General features: G+C 41.1%; 2 protein-coding genes across 7 annotated transcripts in view; one reads left to right on the forward strand and one right to left on the reverse strand.

Moving 5' to 3' along the window:
* Positions 1-210: 210 nt before the first annotated feature.
* eef1a1l3 (eukaryotic translation elongation factor 1 alpha 1, like 3) lies at positions 211-4,247 on the forward strand. Its single transcript, XM_062021375.1, has 7 exons — positions 211-441; positions 517-696; positions 1,036-1,332; positions 1,388-1,538; positions 1,592-1,848; positions 3,691-3,925; positions 3,979-4,247. The coding sequence occupies exons 1-7, from the start codon at positions 298-300 to the stop codon at positions 4,080-4,082; spliced, it is 1,368 nt and encodes a 455-aa protein (XP_061877359.1). The 5' UTR covers positions 211-297; the 3' UTR covers positions 4,083-4,247.
* Positions 4,248-5,199: 952 nt separating this feature from the next.
* Positions 5,200-17,318, reverse strand: part of asap1b (ArfGAP with SH3 domain, ankyrin repeat and PH domain 1b) — a 109,377-nt gene continuing 97,258 nt past the window's right edge. The window contains exons 21-29 of one of the 6 annotated variants that reach the window (XM_062021367.1): positions 16,525-16,632; positions 16,232-16,460; positions 14,251-14,319; positions 12,253-12,423; positions 10,286-10,364; positions 9,076-9,140; positions 8,483-9,012; positions 8,273-8,395; positions 5,200-6,205 (exon numbers count right to left, since the gene is read on the reverse strand). In XM_062021367.1, coding sequence (XP_061877351.1) covers positions 6,131-6,205; positions 8,273-8,395; positions 8,483-9,012; positions 9,076-9,140; positions 10,286-10,364; positions 12,253-12,423; positions 14,251-14,319; positions 16,232-16,460; positions 16,525-16,632 — 1,449 coding nt within the window. In that variant the 3' untranslated portion in view covers positions 5,200-6,130. The remainder of the gene's footprint in view (positions 6,206-8,272; positions 8,396-8,482; positions 9,013-9,075; positions 9,141-10,285; positions 10,365-12,252; positions 12,424-14,250; positions 14,320-16,231; positions 16,461-16,524; positions 16,633-17,318) is intronic. The other 5 variants (XM_062021368.1, XM_062021369.1, XM_062021370.1 and 2 more) reach the window with 5 other exon arrangements.

Raw genomic sequence — 17,318 nt, forward strand, 5'->3', positions numbered from 1 at the left:
CTGGATTATCAATTTTGTTGTTGTAAGTGCAGCTCGATAAAGACTTCTTGCTAAAGTCCATTATAAGAAAAGCTATTACTTTTTCAGTAAAAAAAAAAAAAAGAAGACAATTCAACAGACTGATTGTGATTAGAGCTGAATGCATCTTTGGAGGCCCATTAGGCATAATTAGGCTGCACACCTGCCCTCAATTATGGCACCAGCATAAAGACGCCACACAGGAGCAGCCCTTAATTTAAATCCACAGAGAATACCTGAGGAAGGAGGACACCTGAGACCACAAGCTTGCAGACCATCATGGGGAAGGATAAGACCCACGTCAACCTGGTGATCATCGGCCATGTGGACAGTGGCAAGTCCACTACCACGGGCCACCTGGTCTACAAGTGCGGGGGCATTGACCAGCGGAAGCTGGAGAAATTCGAGAAGGCTGCGGCGCAAGTAAAAATAGATGGAGAACTTTACAGCAAATGTGCTTTCTGCCCTTTTTTTGTGCTTTTTTTTTTTGTTGTTTAGATGGGGAAGAGTTCCTTCAAATTTGCCTGGGTGCTGGACAAGCTGAAAGCGGAGCGCGAGCGTGGCATCACCATTGACATTTCCCTGCTGAAATTTAACACCCAGAATTACTCCATGACCATTATTGACGCCCCGGGTCACCGTGACTTCATTAAGAACATGATAACGGGCACTTCGCAGGTAAAAATGGTCTTAAAACATCCAGATGTTTGCCTTTTCCCCCCCCTAAAAGCTCATTTTAAACATGTTCAATTGTGTGCGTCTTGTATCTGATGGGGGGGTGAAAAAGCTAAAAAGCAGCATCACTTGGTAATACAACTACGCCCTCTACTGGCCATGAGAAGTAAATAAATGACAATGTAATCTGGACGCTATGACTGGTTCTCAAACTGTGGTACATGTCTCACTGCTGATATAATAGTGTGATCAAGTGGTACTAAACACTATTTAGCATATTAAAAACTGCACAAAACATGTTAAAGGTAGCAAAATGGTGGTATTAATCGTAGTCTGTCCCAGGCCGACGTAGCCCTGCTGGTGGTGTCGGCGGCAAAGGGAGAGTTCGAGGCGGGCGTGTCTCGCAGCGGCCAGACCAGGGAGCACGCCTTGCTGGCCTACACGCTGGGCGTCAAGCAGATCATCGTGTGCGTCAACAAGATGGACGTGACTGAGCCGCCGTACAGCCAGAAGCGCTTCGACGAGGTGGTCCGGGCCGTGAGCGGCTTCCTCAAGAAGATCGGCTACGACCCGGCCGTCGTGCCCTTCATCCCCATCTCGGGGTGGACCGGCGAGAACATGATCACCGCCACTCAGAGGGTAAGCCAAATTGGAAGCGTGTGGTGTTCATGGATACACTTGAGTCGTGTTGCAGATGCCTTGGTTCCAAGGCTGGAAGGTAAGGCGGCGAGAAGGGAATACAAGTGGGAAAACCCTTCTGGAGGTGCTGGACTCCATCCAACCTCCTGCACGCACCATCAACAAACCTTTACGATTACCTCTGCAAGATGTCTACAAGATAGGAGGTAAGACCGTGCAAGTTAAAGTTTGAGACTTCACTTAATATTTCTCTCTGCAGGGGTTGGGACCGTTCCAGTGGGAAAGATTGAAACAGGCGTCCTCAAACCCGGCATGACGCTGATGTTCTCCCCCGCTAAAGTAACTGCAGAGGTAAAGTCCATTGAGATGCACCACCAGGGTTTGGAGACGGCCCTGCCAGGACACAATGTTGGCTTCAACATTAAGAACGTGTCCGTCAAGAACCTGCGCCGCGGGGACGTCGCCGGCAATGCCCAGCAGGACCCGCCCTCGGACGTCAGCAGCTTTGAGGCCCAGGTTGGTCCTGAACTCATGTGAAATATGCTAAGCTATCAAATTTTAGCTTTATTGTAGTGACAATGCAAGTTAAAGTAATATATATTTTTTACAATATTCTTTGAAAAGGCACTTTAAACATGTGCCTTTTATTTAAAAAAATAAAAATGCTGGGGACATTTGGTGCGGTCAGGATTTTTTTCCATTTTGACTTAGTAATTGTGTTAACGCTACAAGCATTCACACAAGATTATACACCATTTTTCATCTACTCATTATTTTTATTCTGACACTTGTTGGCTCGGCATAACTTCATCAAATTCACACCATTCCAACGTCAAAATGTTCAGCCTATTCAGGAATCGTTGGGACTTCAACATTTTTCTAAAAATGTCCAGAATTCCCAGTTTTACGGGAAATTTTTCCTATTGAAATTGAAAGGGCATTATTTTAACCTATTCAAACCATTTCACCTTAAACACTTTCCATGCATCCTGGTAATTGAAACAATTCCAGGTTCCACAAAATTCCAGGAGTGATGGGGAAATCCTGGTTTTCCAAAGCCCTCTTTTCAACTTTTGCTGAAGTTTTCAATGTACATTTAACAAATTCCAACCATTCACGATCAAAATATTTCACATAATCAGGACAACAAATAGCTATTTTATTTTTCCTAAATTACAGGAATTCCAAAATACCCATTCTCAATTCCAACTGTTACTACGTCAATTTCTAAACCAATTTGAGAAAAATTCAAACCAACCCACTAAACAAGTGTGCTTGTATCAATATTTTCAAAAATACCCGGTATTCCCAAATTTCAATGGAATTCCCATTCAAGTGAATAAAAGTATTGAAGCAATTTTAAACCTGATTCTGACATTTCAACCACACTGCTCTTCCCATATCGAACGCAAAACATGTTTGACCTTTCCCCAAATTTCTGGTAACTTTCTCCCCATTGACAATGAATGGGAAATATAAAATCGACTGCATATACCACATTTCTGCTTCTCACCCTGGACATTCAGGCCAGCATGTTCGGAAAATTCCTAGATGACTTTAAGGCTACCAAAAACAGTACATTTTATTCATTTTGAACAGTCTAAACCTCCACCACCTAAGATTTTTTTAATTTGGACTACTGGCCATTTTACATTTGTCCACCAGATGGTGCTATATTTTTGCCCATTTAAAGCATGCAGCAAACGTTTTTTTGTTTAGCTTTATGTAGACTTAAAGATCCATGCTCATAAGGTTACAATGCTCAAGTATTCATTTGGGGGTGTAATTGTACACGTTTTAAACAGGCTTTTTGGTGTAAATGCATGTTCAAGTTCAATTTATATTTGTCTCAGTATCCAGTTTTTGCTTTAAATCTAATGTTATTTGTATTGCACTTGACATTTGAATAGCAAATCTCAAAGTGCTACAGAGTAAACAAATAGAGCATTAAAGCAAGATGGTAATGCGATAGAAGATGGATGGTGATAAAAAAAACATTAAAATTAGCTATGCTTAATGTGTTTTAGCTTTTTAAAAAAAAAAAAAGCATCCAGTCTGGTGTAGGTTAACTGATGTAAACATGGATTTTAAGTGTTAAAGTATCAAAATTTTACTTACAGCCCTTAATCACAAATGTCTCAAAGGGCTGCACTAGCCTGATACAGAGCAGGTCATACAGATAAAACTCTTCTGCCTTATGTTCAGTACTCTGGAGAGCACATTGGTAGTTTTTTTTAAGTACACTTAACACACCTTAAACTGTTAAGGTTTTAACTTAACCTTTTTATAGCAGTTTTTGGGAAGCATTTTTTTTGTCATTGGTAAATGTGTAATAGGGTTTACAAATGTCCGTCCCAGGTGATCATCCTGAACCATCCGGGCAAGATCAAAACTGGCTACTCCCCTGTCCTCGACTGCCACACGGCCCACGTAACCTGTCGCTTCGCCGAGCTCAAGGAGAAGATCGACCGGCGCACGGGGAACAAGCTGGAGGACAGCCCCCAGCTGCTCATGTCTGGGGACAGTGCCACTGTCAAACTGGTCCCCATCAAGCCCATGTGTGTGGAGAGCTTCTTCACCTACCCTCCATTAGGTATGACATGTATCTCTAGCTCTTTGTACGAACTGACTTCCATCTGTCAACAGGCCGCTTTGCTGCCAGAGACCTGAAGCAAACTGTGGCTGTGGGTGTCATCAAGTCTGTGGAGAAGGACAACTCCTTCAAACCAAAAGCCCAACAGAGTAACTGAGTTACCAGTGTTCTGGTATAGCATGGCTTTAAAAGTCGACTTTTTTTGTTCTAAGTTTTATTTGTTGTGGCACAGAGTATTTATGTTAAGCGTTGACTCCAGCAGAAAGTGTATTTTGGTTGAAATGTAGTTGAGCTGCTGGAAATAAAAGATTGGAAGAATGTATTACTTTGTTTGCAATTGTTCCTAAGTGTATATCCAAACATCTTGGTACATCCATCCATTTTTTACCGCTTGTCCCTTTTGAGGTTGCGGCGGGTGCTGGAGCCTCTCCCAGCTACATTTGGGTGGAAGGCGGCGTACACCTTGGACAAGTCACCACTTCATCACAGGGCCAACACAGACAACATTCACACTCACACACTAGGGCCAATTTAGTGTTTCCAATCAACCTATCCCCAGGTGCATATGTTTGGAGGTGGGAGGAAGAGTGTGCAAACTCTACACAAAGATCCTGAGGATTGAACCCAGGACCTTTGTATTGTGAGGCACATGCACTAACCCCTATACCACCGTGCTGCCCATCCTGGTACAATTGAACTTAAAACCTGTTTTACTGATGGGTTATGGCAAAAGGCTTGTAGAAAAAATATATAAAGCCTCCCAAAAACCTTATTGGGAAATGTAATTAACATGCAACTGAAGTTTATTAAATTGGGTATGTCAAGATTATTTTGAAGCTGTGGTATGCAGCAATGTTAAATATTGTACAGGTCTATGCTTGAACATGCAATGAATGTATAAAGGGTGAGCTGGTCTAGAATGGTATATATGATTGATTTAGTTAATGCTGCATAAACACAGCCCAGTTTGTGTTTGGGAACAAGGGGTAAAATAAAAAATTGTAAAACATAACTGGTGCCTAAGTGACCACAAAACATAACATTCTCAAACATGCCACATTAAGCAGTGAGGAACTGTAGATTCTGTAATTCAAATTTACCCTTTTGAAATAAACTTGCATGTTTGATGTTGAATCGCAAATCAATCGTAAGCGAGTGTAGCAAACATTTTGAGGTATTGGTGTAGAATGTTTTAGCAAAAGTTTAATTTACAATATCTTTCATTTTAGGAAAATTAATTACTGTAATGTCTGAAGTAAAAGGGCAGAGGCAAGTTGAAGTACAGCACTTTAATGATACAACGGGTTGATTTTGTTCCTAAACATTGAGGACCAGGTGACGTTACATCATGTCTCAATCTACAAGTATTCAGTCCAGTCATGTGGAATGATACTAAAATTAAAGCTTTTTTTTTTCTTACAAGACACTCAACTGTGAACACAAGTTGTGAAATGTGTGGAGTTTATTGCTGAAATGTTGAAATACTGCTCCATTCTTAGTAATAGTGGCTTCAGGATGCCTTCTATAGTGGCTCTTCAAACCCTGAGGTGAGCGTCCCGGGCAGTCCAGTCACGCCGTGCATGATGGAAGAGGGGAAGGTCAAAGGTTTAATTTGTGAACCACAGGCTTGGATATTCCACCACACGCTAGCAGCAGGTTTCTATACTGTAAAACAACCAGAACACGTGTACACACAAAGCAAGCAGAAACAGGAAGTACATTTAATGAAGCGTGTGGGGATTGGGGGGGCTCGTCAGTCAGTCATGAGGTGAACAAGGATGCAAGATTCCTATTTGCCGCTCCCACCAGGACAAATGAATACAAATAAAACTCTCCTGCCCTGATGTTCAATACTCCGGAGAGCGCGTTGGTACATTTTTTTGTATGTACACTTAACACACAAATATATATATTTACATACATTTATATACACAGTAACAGCATTAACGTAGACTTTAGATAAGTGCTGAGGGAAGGGGGTGGCTCGGGTCACGGCCGTGCTATATAATACTAATTATAGGGTGAAGATAATACTGTTGGAGTAAGGATACGCACATTCTTTGTACAGCATGGATGAGCCTTTTTTAATTCTTATTTAACTCTCTCTTTGCCACAGGAAGTGTGTTTCTTTTAAGAGCTATTTACAGCAGCTCCTCCACGGAGTGAACAAGACGCGTAGTGCAAAGGCTTTTTATGGGGGCACCGTCAGTCACTCAGGATGTGCACAAAAGACATAGGGAAGACCCCCTTTCTGTCCGGCTCGCCCTCAACGTGACCGATCTGGAAGCACAAAATAAAAGAGTCATTAAGAGGACGTAAATGGTAGGTAGGTGAATGGCTGGATATTTTGTCATGGTCATGCCAGGCCACTAGTTAGCGATGTCACTACACACTTTTGAAATTCCTCATGGACATGATACCACCTCTTACCCATCCTAGACGAGATGATGCCCCCGTGTTTACGTCCACCACTTCATGGTAGCTTTATTTTTATTTGGAAAAAATGTGGGCTTTGCTAAAAATCGTAAAATAAAGCTCTGCCAGCTGTGCATCAATCATCCACAGATATGGAAGCTGTAAATTTGATCACTTTATTTATTTAACGTGAACAGGCAAAGCTAGCATGTTAAAATGTGAGCCTAATATTTAAGTCCCATCTTAAAACTCATTTTGTATACTCTAGCCTTTAAATAGACCCCCTTTTAGACCAGTTGATCTGCCGTCTCTAGCTGTTCAAATTTGGGACCCGGGGTGGACCACTCATCTGTGCCTCAGCTAGGGACATCTCTGCACTGCTGACTTGTCTCCACTCAAGATGATCCCTTGCTGGCCCCACTATGGACTGGACTCTCACACTATTAACTAGATCCACTCGACATCCATTGTACCGGTCGCACGGGGGGGTCCGCACATCTGCGGTCCCCTCCAAGGTTTCTTATTTTATCCCATTGGGTTGAGTTTTTTCTTGCCCTGATGTGGGATCTGAGCCGAGGATGTCCTTGTGGCTTGTGCAGCCCTTTGAGACACTTGTGATTAAGGGCTATATAAATAAACTTTGATTGATTGATTGATTGATTGATAATATTAGCACTGTAGCTCCTGTAGCTATGCTAGTGTTGCTAACGTTAACTCCTTAGTGTTGCATTGTTTTATCTGTCGTTTTACCTGTCATATAGCATGTTTATAAGCACCAAACATCTATAATTTTTCAAAAGAAGAGGCAGTTTTGAAGTTGTGGATTTTGAAAAAAACAAACTCCTTTCTCAAGCTTTGCTACACATTTTGAATTAAAACCTGGAGCTCTCCCACATCTGTTCGTCACGTTTGTCCCACTCCTTAATGTTACGTTGTTGTATGTGATGAATGGCATCTATTACGTTGGCCATGTAAAAGATACAGTGTATAAGTCAATAGTGGATGAGTGCACAAAAGCGCTTCAAGAAGACACACTCTTGTGGTCAAACACAGCTCATTAGCATTAAAGCTACAGACACACCAAACAGTGTGTTCCCAGTAGTGCTTACTAAAAGCATTTTTAAACTGCTAGATTTTGGACAACACACTTCCAATACTGACTTAAGTTTACCAGTAATGCATAAAAAAGGCTTCATACACAATCTAAAAGTGTCATGCACTGCAGTTGTTATGACTTTAGTTTTCCTGACAAAATAAACCATTATACTACATCTAAATATAGTTTTAAACCTACTGCAGCTGATAAACCTACAATAAAACATGGTTTTATTTCGTCAAAATATACGTTTACCGCCGTATACATTCTGTATGCATCAGGCAGTGTTTGGTGACCAGCAGGCTGTCTTAACATGCTCACTACAGCGCAATAAATATAAACAAAACACAAAATGACCAAAACATTTATGACTCTCATTTTGGCAAAATCCTCATTAGCTTTGGGCCAACATATTGGATAAACTGTGACTTTTGTGTGAAGTATGTCAACTGTGGTGGCTGTCTCCAATTAATTGTTTGTAATCACTGTGCTATTATATATATATACATACATCCAAAATTGACTGTTGATTTACTTGCATGTTTGTAATAATTAAAATCAATAACAAAAAAATAAGTATGTCAAATGTGTATGAATGTGCATGTTTACACAGCAAAAGAAAGTCAATTAAAAGATATTTCGAATGAGGAAGTGCAGTGTACGCATAGCTCGAGCTGTAGCCAGCTCAAGGTTGGAAGCAAACATGGCACCCAGTAGTCACCCGCCTTTTGACCAATCATTTAGGAGATGGTCTGAAACAGAGTTGGCCATACTCTCTTTATACACAACACAATCTGAGTGCAACAGTGTTCAAAAAGGGCGTTCGCCAGACTTACCCACCACTCCTGGTCCTCTTCCCCTGTAACGATGATCACCTCGCCCTCCACAAAGGTGAGTTCATCGTCGTTGTCCGCCTGGCAGTCGTAGATGGTCTTCACGCGCCGCGCTTTGCTCTTCCCCTGGAGTGGCCCAAATAAAAGGCTTCTGAATGCATGTGTGTGACGAATTTATCAAACAATACACTATGTACGAGGATGTGTGTGTACCGCGTTGATCTTCCTCGGAAGGGGTACTGGCGTCTCTGAGGTCCCCGGCGGGGTCCCGTTGGTGTCCTCAGCGGTCTGCTGCGGGGACGGTGCCATGATGGCCGGTTGATTAGGTGACGGCGAGTCTTGAGGATGAGGTTGAGGCGGGGGCGGCGGCTGCGACAGAGGCCTCGTCACTGTGTCGCCCAGAGACGCCCTAGCAGGCGTCTCGCCCGCACCCGGTTTGGGTGGGATGTCGGCCAGGTGAGGTTTTGGAGGGAGGTCTTTGAGCTGCGGTTTGGGCGGCAGGTCTCCCAGCTGGGGTTTAGGCGGGAGGTCAGAGAGCTGCGGCTTGGGAGGGAGCTCTCCAGGCTTCGGCGGGAGTTCGGACGGCTGAGGCTTAGGGGGCAGGTCGCTGGGCTGGGGCCTGTCTGGGGGAGGTGCCTTCTGGGGGGGGTCCGTTGCTGTAGGAGACTTTTGGAAGACCTCTGGGGGAAGGCTAGGTTTATCCATGGATGGGTGGTGGATAGTGTCAATCTTCCGCAACGCCACTGGAGAGAAAAGGACCCCTGCTTAAGCACTGCAAATAAACACTGCAATCAAATCAAGCGCACCTTTCTGAGGTAGTTTGGGAAGAACCCTTGGACCAAGTGTGGACTTTGTGTTGCTGGAAGTAGAGCTGCAAAATCAAAGCACCTGATTAGATCTAATGCTCTAATAAAAGCATTTTCTTGGAAATCCATCCACCTTAACACATAAATAATGCACAATATGTGTTATTATTCTGGTGTATTACACTGTTCATGATGCTAACAATATTTTGACCCTGTCACCAAAATATTAGAAATGGTATTACATTTGGAAAGGCTGATCCCAGTGTGAAGGTGTACTGGGATAGGCTCCAGTAGATTTATGCTGCTTTAACATCTGCTGACTGAAGCCTTGCTTTTGAAGAATCCTCCATCAAGTCTTTTATTGGGCACCAAACAATCATCCATGCCACACCCACTTCAAGTCCACTTTTAATGCAGGTGTCATCAATCTATCCATCCGTCTATGTTTTCATCCATCTCTGTATCCATCCATGTATCTACGCCAGTGTTTCTTAACCATTGGGCGCCCCCTAGAGGGTTGCCAAAAAATATTTGTTTTTCAGCTGTGGTCTGCATGGGCCGCAGCGGTATTCAGTTGTAATACACTTTTCCACCACTTGTGACAGTAATGACCATCTCAAACAAACAGAAGAAGTCTGGAACTAAAGAAGAGGGAAGTTTCTTAAGCGCAAAAATTATGACTAAAGTGGTAAAGCTATATTTTCATTTACACTTACATTTTAATGACAGTTTAGTTAAACATATTTATTATTATTATTATTTATTAATTTAGCAATGCGTAATTCTATGCAAATACATTTTTCATCAGTTTTTGAGTCCCTTCTTGCAGTACATTTGCTTAGTATTTATTTTTTAATTAGCCTGACCTATGTCTTGATAATAATCTTTGTGATAAATACATGCTTTCATATCATTCTCACAAGGTTTATTTTGTTAAACTGTAAGTGAGTTAGATCTACTTATTAAAATCTGATTAAACTCAAGAGTAAGATAACCAATTCAGTGTTAATATTGCAGCGGGTCCCGGTCTCCTCTGTAGTAGAAAAGTTGGGCTCCGAGGTCAAAAAGTTTAAGAACCCCTGATCTATGTTACTACATCTCTATCTACCCAACCGTCCATCTATGTACAGTATCAATTTATCCATCCATCCATCCATGCATCCATCCATGCATCCATCCATGCATCCGTCCATGCATCCATCCATGTTACCTTTGCTGCTGAGGAATGCCTTCAAACTTGTTGGAAATGGGAGACATCTTGTTGATAGGAGGAGGCGTGGAGTCACTTCCTAAAGCATCGACAAGCGGCCCACAAAAAGATTATTCACCACGGATCTCAACACATTCGGACACCGAGAGATGAATGTGAAATAAATATGGAATAAATCAACATGCTGCGATGATTTAGAAATAATAAAAAAACAATGGGAGGGGCGGGTGAGGGACGTGTCGTCTGGCTGAGCTTTCCATGAAGCGATGGCGCATGGAAATTGTGCGACTACGAGGTGTCGTCCTGTCATGTGTTACACACAACACAACACAACATAATGAAACAAGGGACACCTACAAAATAAGATTTTAGGCTTCTGTTCTTTGGGATCTGTATGTCCTAATTAGGGAAATTAGAGTCTGACTAAGGAGTGGTGACTTAAAGGGGAACTGCACTTTTTTGACAGTTTTGCCTATCGAGCACAATACCTATGCAAGACAAGAAGACATGTTTTTCTTTTTTATGCATTCTAATTTGTAATATACGGCTAGTACAACATGGCTAACAATGCAGCTAATAGGAGTACTCTATTGCGCCCATAAAGCCCTCTAAAAAAACACCCAAAAACCGCCAACAATACTCCATTTACATGTTGTGACGTAAATATTACCAAGTATTAGCGATTGTTATTTTTAGTGGCGCCGTGATCTCAGAGAGCTAACTAGCTTGTGCTGCTACAGTGTTGACATACTGAGCCAATGAGATTTTGAAACGCCTCAGCACTGGTGAAAGTTAATTCTAGAATATAAATCATGCCCCTCAACTGGATAGTCGAAGGTTGTGTCCATAAACCGAGAAGATGGTCAACATTGACAGTTAGCTTACACCCGGAGATGGGGAGAAAGACACAATAATACGCTGTGTTTGTTTTTTTAACCCCCGGGCGGAAATCTATTTAATTCTTCATATTAACAGAAAGATATGAACTTTCCATCAGTCGGCATCCCACTGAGAGCAGACATTGTACAGTAAGTGATTAGCTTATTGTGTTAGTAATTTGTATATCTTGTTTTAACACTTAGCAATACTGCTACATTATGCTAAGTGTTTCACTAAAGCTGGATTTCTTTAGCACACAGCTTCTAAAACTTGTAGATCATCCTCCTTACAATCAGACTCAAACAAATAAGGCTGTGGATCATCATTTTTCCCAAAGTAGTCGTTGTTGTCGCTCACAAAGTCTGCCGTGATTAGTTGTGTTGTTGTTTTTGAAGGGAAAAGCGAAAGTTGTGATGCGTCTGTATGCTCAAAATGACCAAAGTACGTAAATATTAGATATTATGATGAATGTGCCTGTTACTACATTACATATACTGTGGATGGAGGTTTGTAGAGCGTTTTATAGGCAGAATAAAGCAACTCCCATTAGCTCCATTGTTAACTGACTTTTGCTAACGTTTATTTACGAGTTAGAATGCATAAAAAAAGAAAAACATGTGTTCTTGTCTTACATAAGGATTGTGAATGATAGGCAACCTTCCAAAAACAGTGCAGTTCCCCTTTAAAGGTGGGCATATGAGCATCATTGTGGTCGACAAAGTCTACAAAATTGACTGAAAATGTGAAAAAAAACAAAAACGTATAATTTAAACTTATTTGAAATTGTTTGGGGATTGACCCTTTCTGTTTAAGGTCCATAAAGGTGTACTTAGATACTGTAAGTTTGGTGGGGAAGAACAAGCCCAGGTTTAATATCTCAGCTATTTCCAAAGACGCATTTGAAAATCGTCCATTTTTAGTTCGTTTAATGTATTTAAAATATCACTTCTTTCCATGCTGAGTTTTAAGATGGCGGACCCCACGGTAGATTTCCAGTAAGTCTTATGGGGACAGAACATTCAGAGTGTCCCCTGTGTTGTATTGTGTTGTACGAGTACCAATCTCCCGTTGTGATATCCTAATTATACCGTGTGTTTGCGTCTCACCCCCGGACAAGCCCCCTTTACTGTGAGAGAGCGGGCTGTGCGGGTCAGACAGGGTGCGTTTGTGTCCGGGCGGGGGGGGCGGAGGCCTCTTCTTGGACAGGGTGGAGCTGCCTCCCGGTGTGAGTGGAGAGGTGGGGCCGGATGGGGGAGGAGCTGGAGGAGCGATAATACATAGAAGACATGAGGTGATGATGCCATGTTCTGTGTGTATGCATGTACGCATGTATGCACACATGTTCAGTACAGTAGATCCCTACTATTGGCAAGCGTTACATTCTAAGACCGTTACTTTAATACGCCTCTTGCAGCGATTAAAGTTTTTTCAATTCAGTTTTACAGATGAAAACAACTATTACACACATACAGTATTGTACAAAACATACAGTTACACAACATCACGTCTTGTCAAACCATCTTCCTGCTGAAAAATGATGAGTGAATCAACACAATGAAATGTAAGCATGGGATAAAGTGCACATTTCTGTAACTTTTTGTCTGTAAAATATATTGTTTTATCAGCATTTCTGTAATTTAGTAACAGCATTTCATGATTAATATCAATAGATAAACATACCTAATGAATGATAGTACAATAAGCACACATCTGATTGGGGAGTCAAAGTGTAACGACCTGGTATTTACACTTTGTGAGGTGTTGGAGTTGTCCGACTTTTTGTGTGGCCATAAATGCATCATTAGCTAAGTGCCATGAGTGTGTGTGTTGGTGCAAGTGAGAGAGAGCGAGCGGCTGCTGTTGATATTTGACAGATGACAGAGTTGGTTTAAGGCTGTTTTGTACGGCAAAAAATTACAGAAGTTTTTACTAATGTTTTTGGTGAAGTAAGGGCCTAATACAAACAGTTTTGCTCAATAAAGTGATCGATGGAATTCCTTTCCTCTTTAAATCGTCTCGACAGATATTACAATAATTGGAATAAAATAAAAATCCTACAGAACAAATATTTATGTAAATATTTTCTTTGGAGTTTAGATTGGATCTTATTTTGTGAGTGGCATAGATTTGCTGTGTGCAGAGGACGCCTGAGCAGTACGCAACTACGAAGGCGCGCATGCACCTTAGAGAGAACATGATTCAAAAGGTAGGAAACATTTTCTTAACGCTATCTTTGATTTGAAATAAAATAATTCCTATCTCTCAGAAAATAATTTATCGGGATTTTTTAATTAAATATTAATTATATGCCGAATAGGCAAGAATCTACTGTACACTTCCTGAAAAACAGTTAAGCTGCGTTCGCAATTTGGTTTGGTTAAAGGAACTCTGGTGCATTTGCTCTGCTAGTATGGTTCGTTTGGTCGAGTGAGAACGTGATTATGCGAATCCTGCTGTGCACCAAACAAGCAAGTGAAATTCAACTTCTAAAAAAATACGCAGAAAAGACAAATGTGTGAGAGAAAATAATGCATTGGGAAGACTATCTCTCTGCTGTGTGTGTGTGTGCTCTTTAAAAGTATTTTAGAAGCTTTTTTTCAATGAAATCTAAGCAACTTATTTGTATGTGTTATTTACTGCACAGCATTTGGTCCCTTGACAAAAATATCACTGCGATTGCTGACAAATCAGCATTTTTTTTTTAGAATTTTTAGTCCAGACCAGAGTACCAAACCACAAGTGTGAACGCAGCCTTAAAACCCAAGCTGAGGTGAAGGAGAAGATGAAAAAAGCACAGGAGGAGGAGAAACATGGAAAATGTTGCATTGTGCAGTATTTGGAGTGTATGCTGTGTTTTTTTACAGTCAGGTAGACAGAGAGCTCAGCCAGAGAGCGCAATCAGCTGTGGCTTGTGTTTACAGCTCAAAGATGGCGGCATGTTTCTCTACAAAAAAAGACATGAAACTAAACAAGAAAAAATCAATAAAGCGCCATCACCCTGTAGGCCTGAGCTGAAAACAACGGCGCACGAGACAAGAGAGGGTTGGGGGCGTAAGGTGGGGGGGAAGTAAAATCAAGATATTCACTGATGTATGGTCGAGTGCCAGCCAGTGTGGCGTAGTGCGAATGAGAGCCGAGGAATGCCAAGTGTGGAGCTGAAAGAATAAAAGAGAAAGAAACACACACCAAAAAAAGGAAGAAGAAAAGAGCGAGATGAGGAGGAGGCGTGTGGGAGAGCAACTCAGCAGGTCTTTTTTTTCTTATTAAAAAGTGAGCTGCTTCACACACACGCACAAAAAAACAAAGTAAAGAGGAGGAAACTAGCGTCGTTGTTATTAGCTTATTTTTCACACAAAATAAACCTGAAACTACACTTGTTTCGCACGCATTTATATCCATTTTGTGTCCTTTTGAGTGAGCCAAAGTCAGCCTACCCCAGCTGACTTTGTACACATTGGACTGGTGGCCAGTCAATCACAGTAGGACAGATATATCCCCCTCAGATACACAGACTTGTAAGTCTCCCATTTGCCTACAATGCTTTTTTGGGATTGGAACACGGATCTGCAAAATCAGAAACAAGTGCAACTTCACTGCGTATCTTGAGAAAAATAGGACTTAAAAAAATGAATTCAATGACAATTATGGCAAGTGTTCAACAGCATGAGTGGCTCCCCATGCTGGTGGGGAGGACTGTTATTTCTATGTCTAATCGTGCAGACAGCCAGTATGTACTTCTTCAAGACACCTGCAGGATGTCTGTGTGTGTGCGTGCGTGTGTGTGTGTGTGTGTGTTCTTGTATTTCTGCCCTTCTTGAGACATCAACAAGGAAAGGTACCTTCCATATGAGGCTAGGACCGAAATCATGGTCCTGTCACGCCAAATTTCTTCCCCCCTACAAAGCCTCCCCCGCCCCCCCCTCCCCCATTTATTTCCGGGGTCACGTTTCCTCTTACGTCTTACGTCATCCCATAGCTTGTGTTTGTAAATTTTTTTTAAATTTTTTAAATTTTTTTTATAATTTAGCGTTAACAAAACGTCTGTATTAATCAGACAAATTAACGTAAAAACAACGAATGAAACTAAAAAAATTGAAGTTCACATAAATGTCATTTTAATTTAGTTCACTTACACAGAGAACTAAAAAAAAATGAATTTAACGAATAAATTTAGTTTGAATAAAGTTTGATAATGTTGATTGATAATGAATTAACTTATTGTACACTGTTATTCATTTCCGCATATGTCCACGAGTCAAATGTGCATTCAGTCAGGAATATCCTCAACTTAATTTGTCCGATTAATACAGACGTTTTGTTAACGCTATATCATAAAAAATAAAAATAAAATTTTAAAAAACAATTTACAAACACAAGCTATGGGATGACAAAAGACGTAAGAGGAAACGTGACCCCGGAAGTAAATGGGGGGGGGGGGGTTGTACGGAAAACCATTGCATCTAATAGAGAATGTCTCATTTGCACCCCTGGTGGTGAAATCTATCAAAAGGTTAGAGTGGTCCTAAAAAGGAGGGATTTTTCAAATTGACTGTGTGTCGGTTTTAAAAGTGGTCAACATACGAAATAACAAGTGTGTGTAAAAATTTGAATTGCTCCCCCTCTGGCCAACATATGTAATAACAAGTGTGTATAAGAAATTGAAATGCGCCCCCTTTGGCCAAAATTAATTTAAAAAATAAATAAATATGTATATAAAGACATACTGTAATAATGAAGTAAATAATGAATATTAAAACCCAATTACAAACAAAAAATAAAAAAATTAACTAAAATACACTTTTTTATATTTGCCTAGTATGTATATATTATTAATGTTGTAAATACAAATCTTTTTATATTTAGAAAGGGTGGTCCTAAAGAGGTAGGCATTTTTCAGAGGTCTCAAGAAAGTAACAAATACAAGATTGTGTGTGTGTGTTAGTGTAAAGAAGGGAGGAAAAAAATGCAGCATTCCTCTGCTGTCCTGAACATAATCAACATTAGGAAGACATGATATGTATGCATGATGCCAGGCTGTCATAGAAATAGGAGAATGACAGGTCTGACCTTTGCCCTGGTTTCTGGGCGGCAGCGGCGGCCCGTCGGCTACCGGGGAGGAGGTGAGGTCGGTGGAGGCGCTGTACATCTGGTTGGTGAAGGCGCTGTAGGACAGACGCTGCTGCTTGTCCCGCTGGCTGATGAAGCCCGGCAGCGAGAGCTTGTCGTGCGGCGACAGGCTGGAGGAGTGGCAGAAGCTCTGAGGCCTCGGGGAGCGGTCCTTCTTGATGGGACTAGGCTAGAGACAAAAGAACACATTATGTCTTGTACTTTGGGTTTCATTTAGCTGACTGCGCTGGCACCTTGTCGTCCAGATCGTCGTCGCTCTCGTCCATCTCTTCCAGTCTAAGGCTCCACTCGTACTCCACATGAATGTGAGGGTTAAATTTACCCTCTGCAGCCTGCACCAGCTGATAGACACACCAGTTTCCATTTAAAATCATCACATAGAAAAGACCTAACGTGCTACAGTGTGCCTCATTTTTCTCATTAATAACCAGGATTTTTGTCTGCAAAATAATCAACACCAAGGTTCTTCCTGGGTCTTTGCCCCACCTCTACACAAGATATTGTAGATGTTTAGTTTTTGTACATGTTATGAATCATGTGTCAAACTCAAGATCCTGGGACCAGATCTGGCCCACCACATCAATTTGTAGACCGCAAAAGCCTGGAAATAATGTTCGCCAATAACTTTCTTAGTAAATGTACTCCTATTTTCATTATGGAAAAAAATAGTATGTACTGCATGAAACTGCATATCTTTTCAACTTTATTATCTGATCATGCAACAAATACACTATTATATACTGTATAATAAAAAGTAATACTTAAATATCCGCTTTTTTTACATTGACACATGATTTCAAAGCAAGTTATTTATTAATTTGTATGTTAAAAAAAATCAAATAATCAAATGCATAGGCAATTGTGTTATAATATCATGAGGCAATTATACATTTATATTCATATATTATCACTGTCACATTGGCCCTCTGAAGGCAGCTATTACTGCAATGTTAACCGGGTCTCAAAGGGTCACAGCAAATAAACAATTAGAGATGGTTCACTGGCATTCTCAGCTGTGGCTGTAGGC

The sequence above is a fragment of the Entelurus aequoreus genome, linkage group LG15 (genome assembly GCF_033978785.1).
Source record: "Entelurus aequoreus isolate RoL-2023_Sb linkage group LG15, RoL_Eaeq_v1.1, whole genome shotgun sequence".
Lineage (NCBI taxonomy): Eukaryota > Metazoa > Chordata > Actinopteri > Syngnathiformes > Syngnathidae > Entelurus > Entelurus aequoreus.

Bases quoted from the DNA above. Each gene is read 5' to 3' on its own strand.
- eef1a1l3 (XM_062021375.1), top strand. From the start codon at position 298: ATGGGGAAGGATAAGACCCACGTCAACCTGGTGATCATCGGCCATGTG. The intron at 442-516 runs GTAAAAATAGAT...TTTGTTGTTTAG, and splicing joins TCGAGAAGGCTGCGGCGCAA to ATGGGGAAGAGTTCCTTCAA. The intron at 3,926-3,978 runs GTATGACATGTA...ATCTGTCAACAG, and splicing joins CTTCACCTACCCTCCATTAG to GCCGCTTTGCTGCCAGAGAC.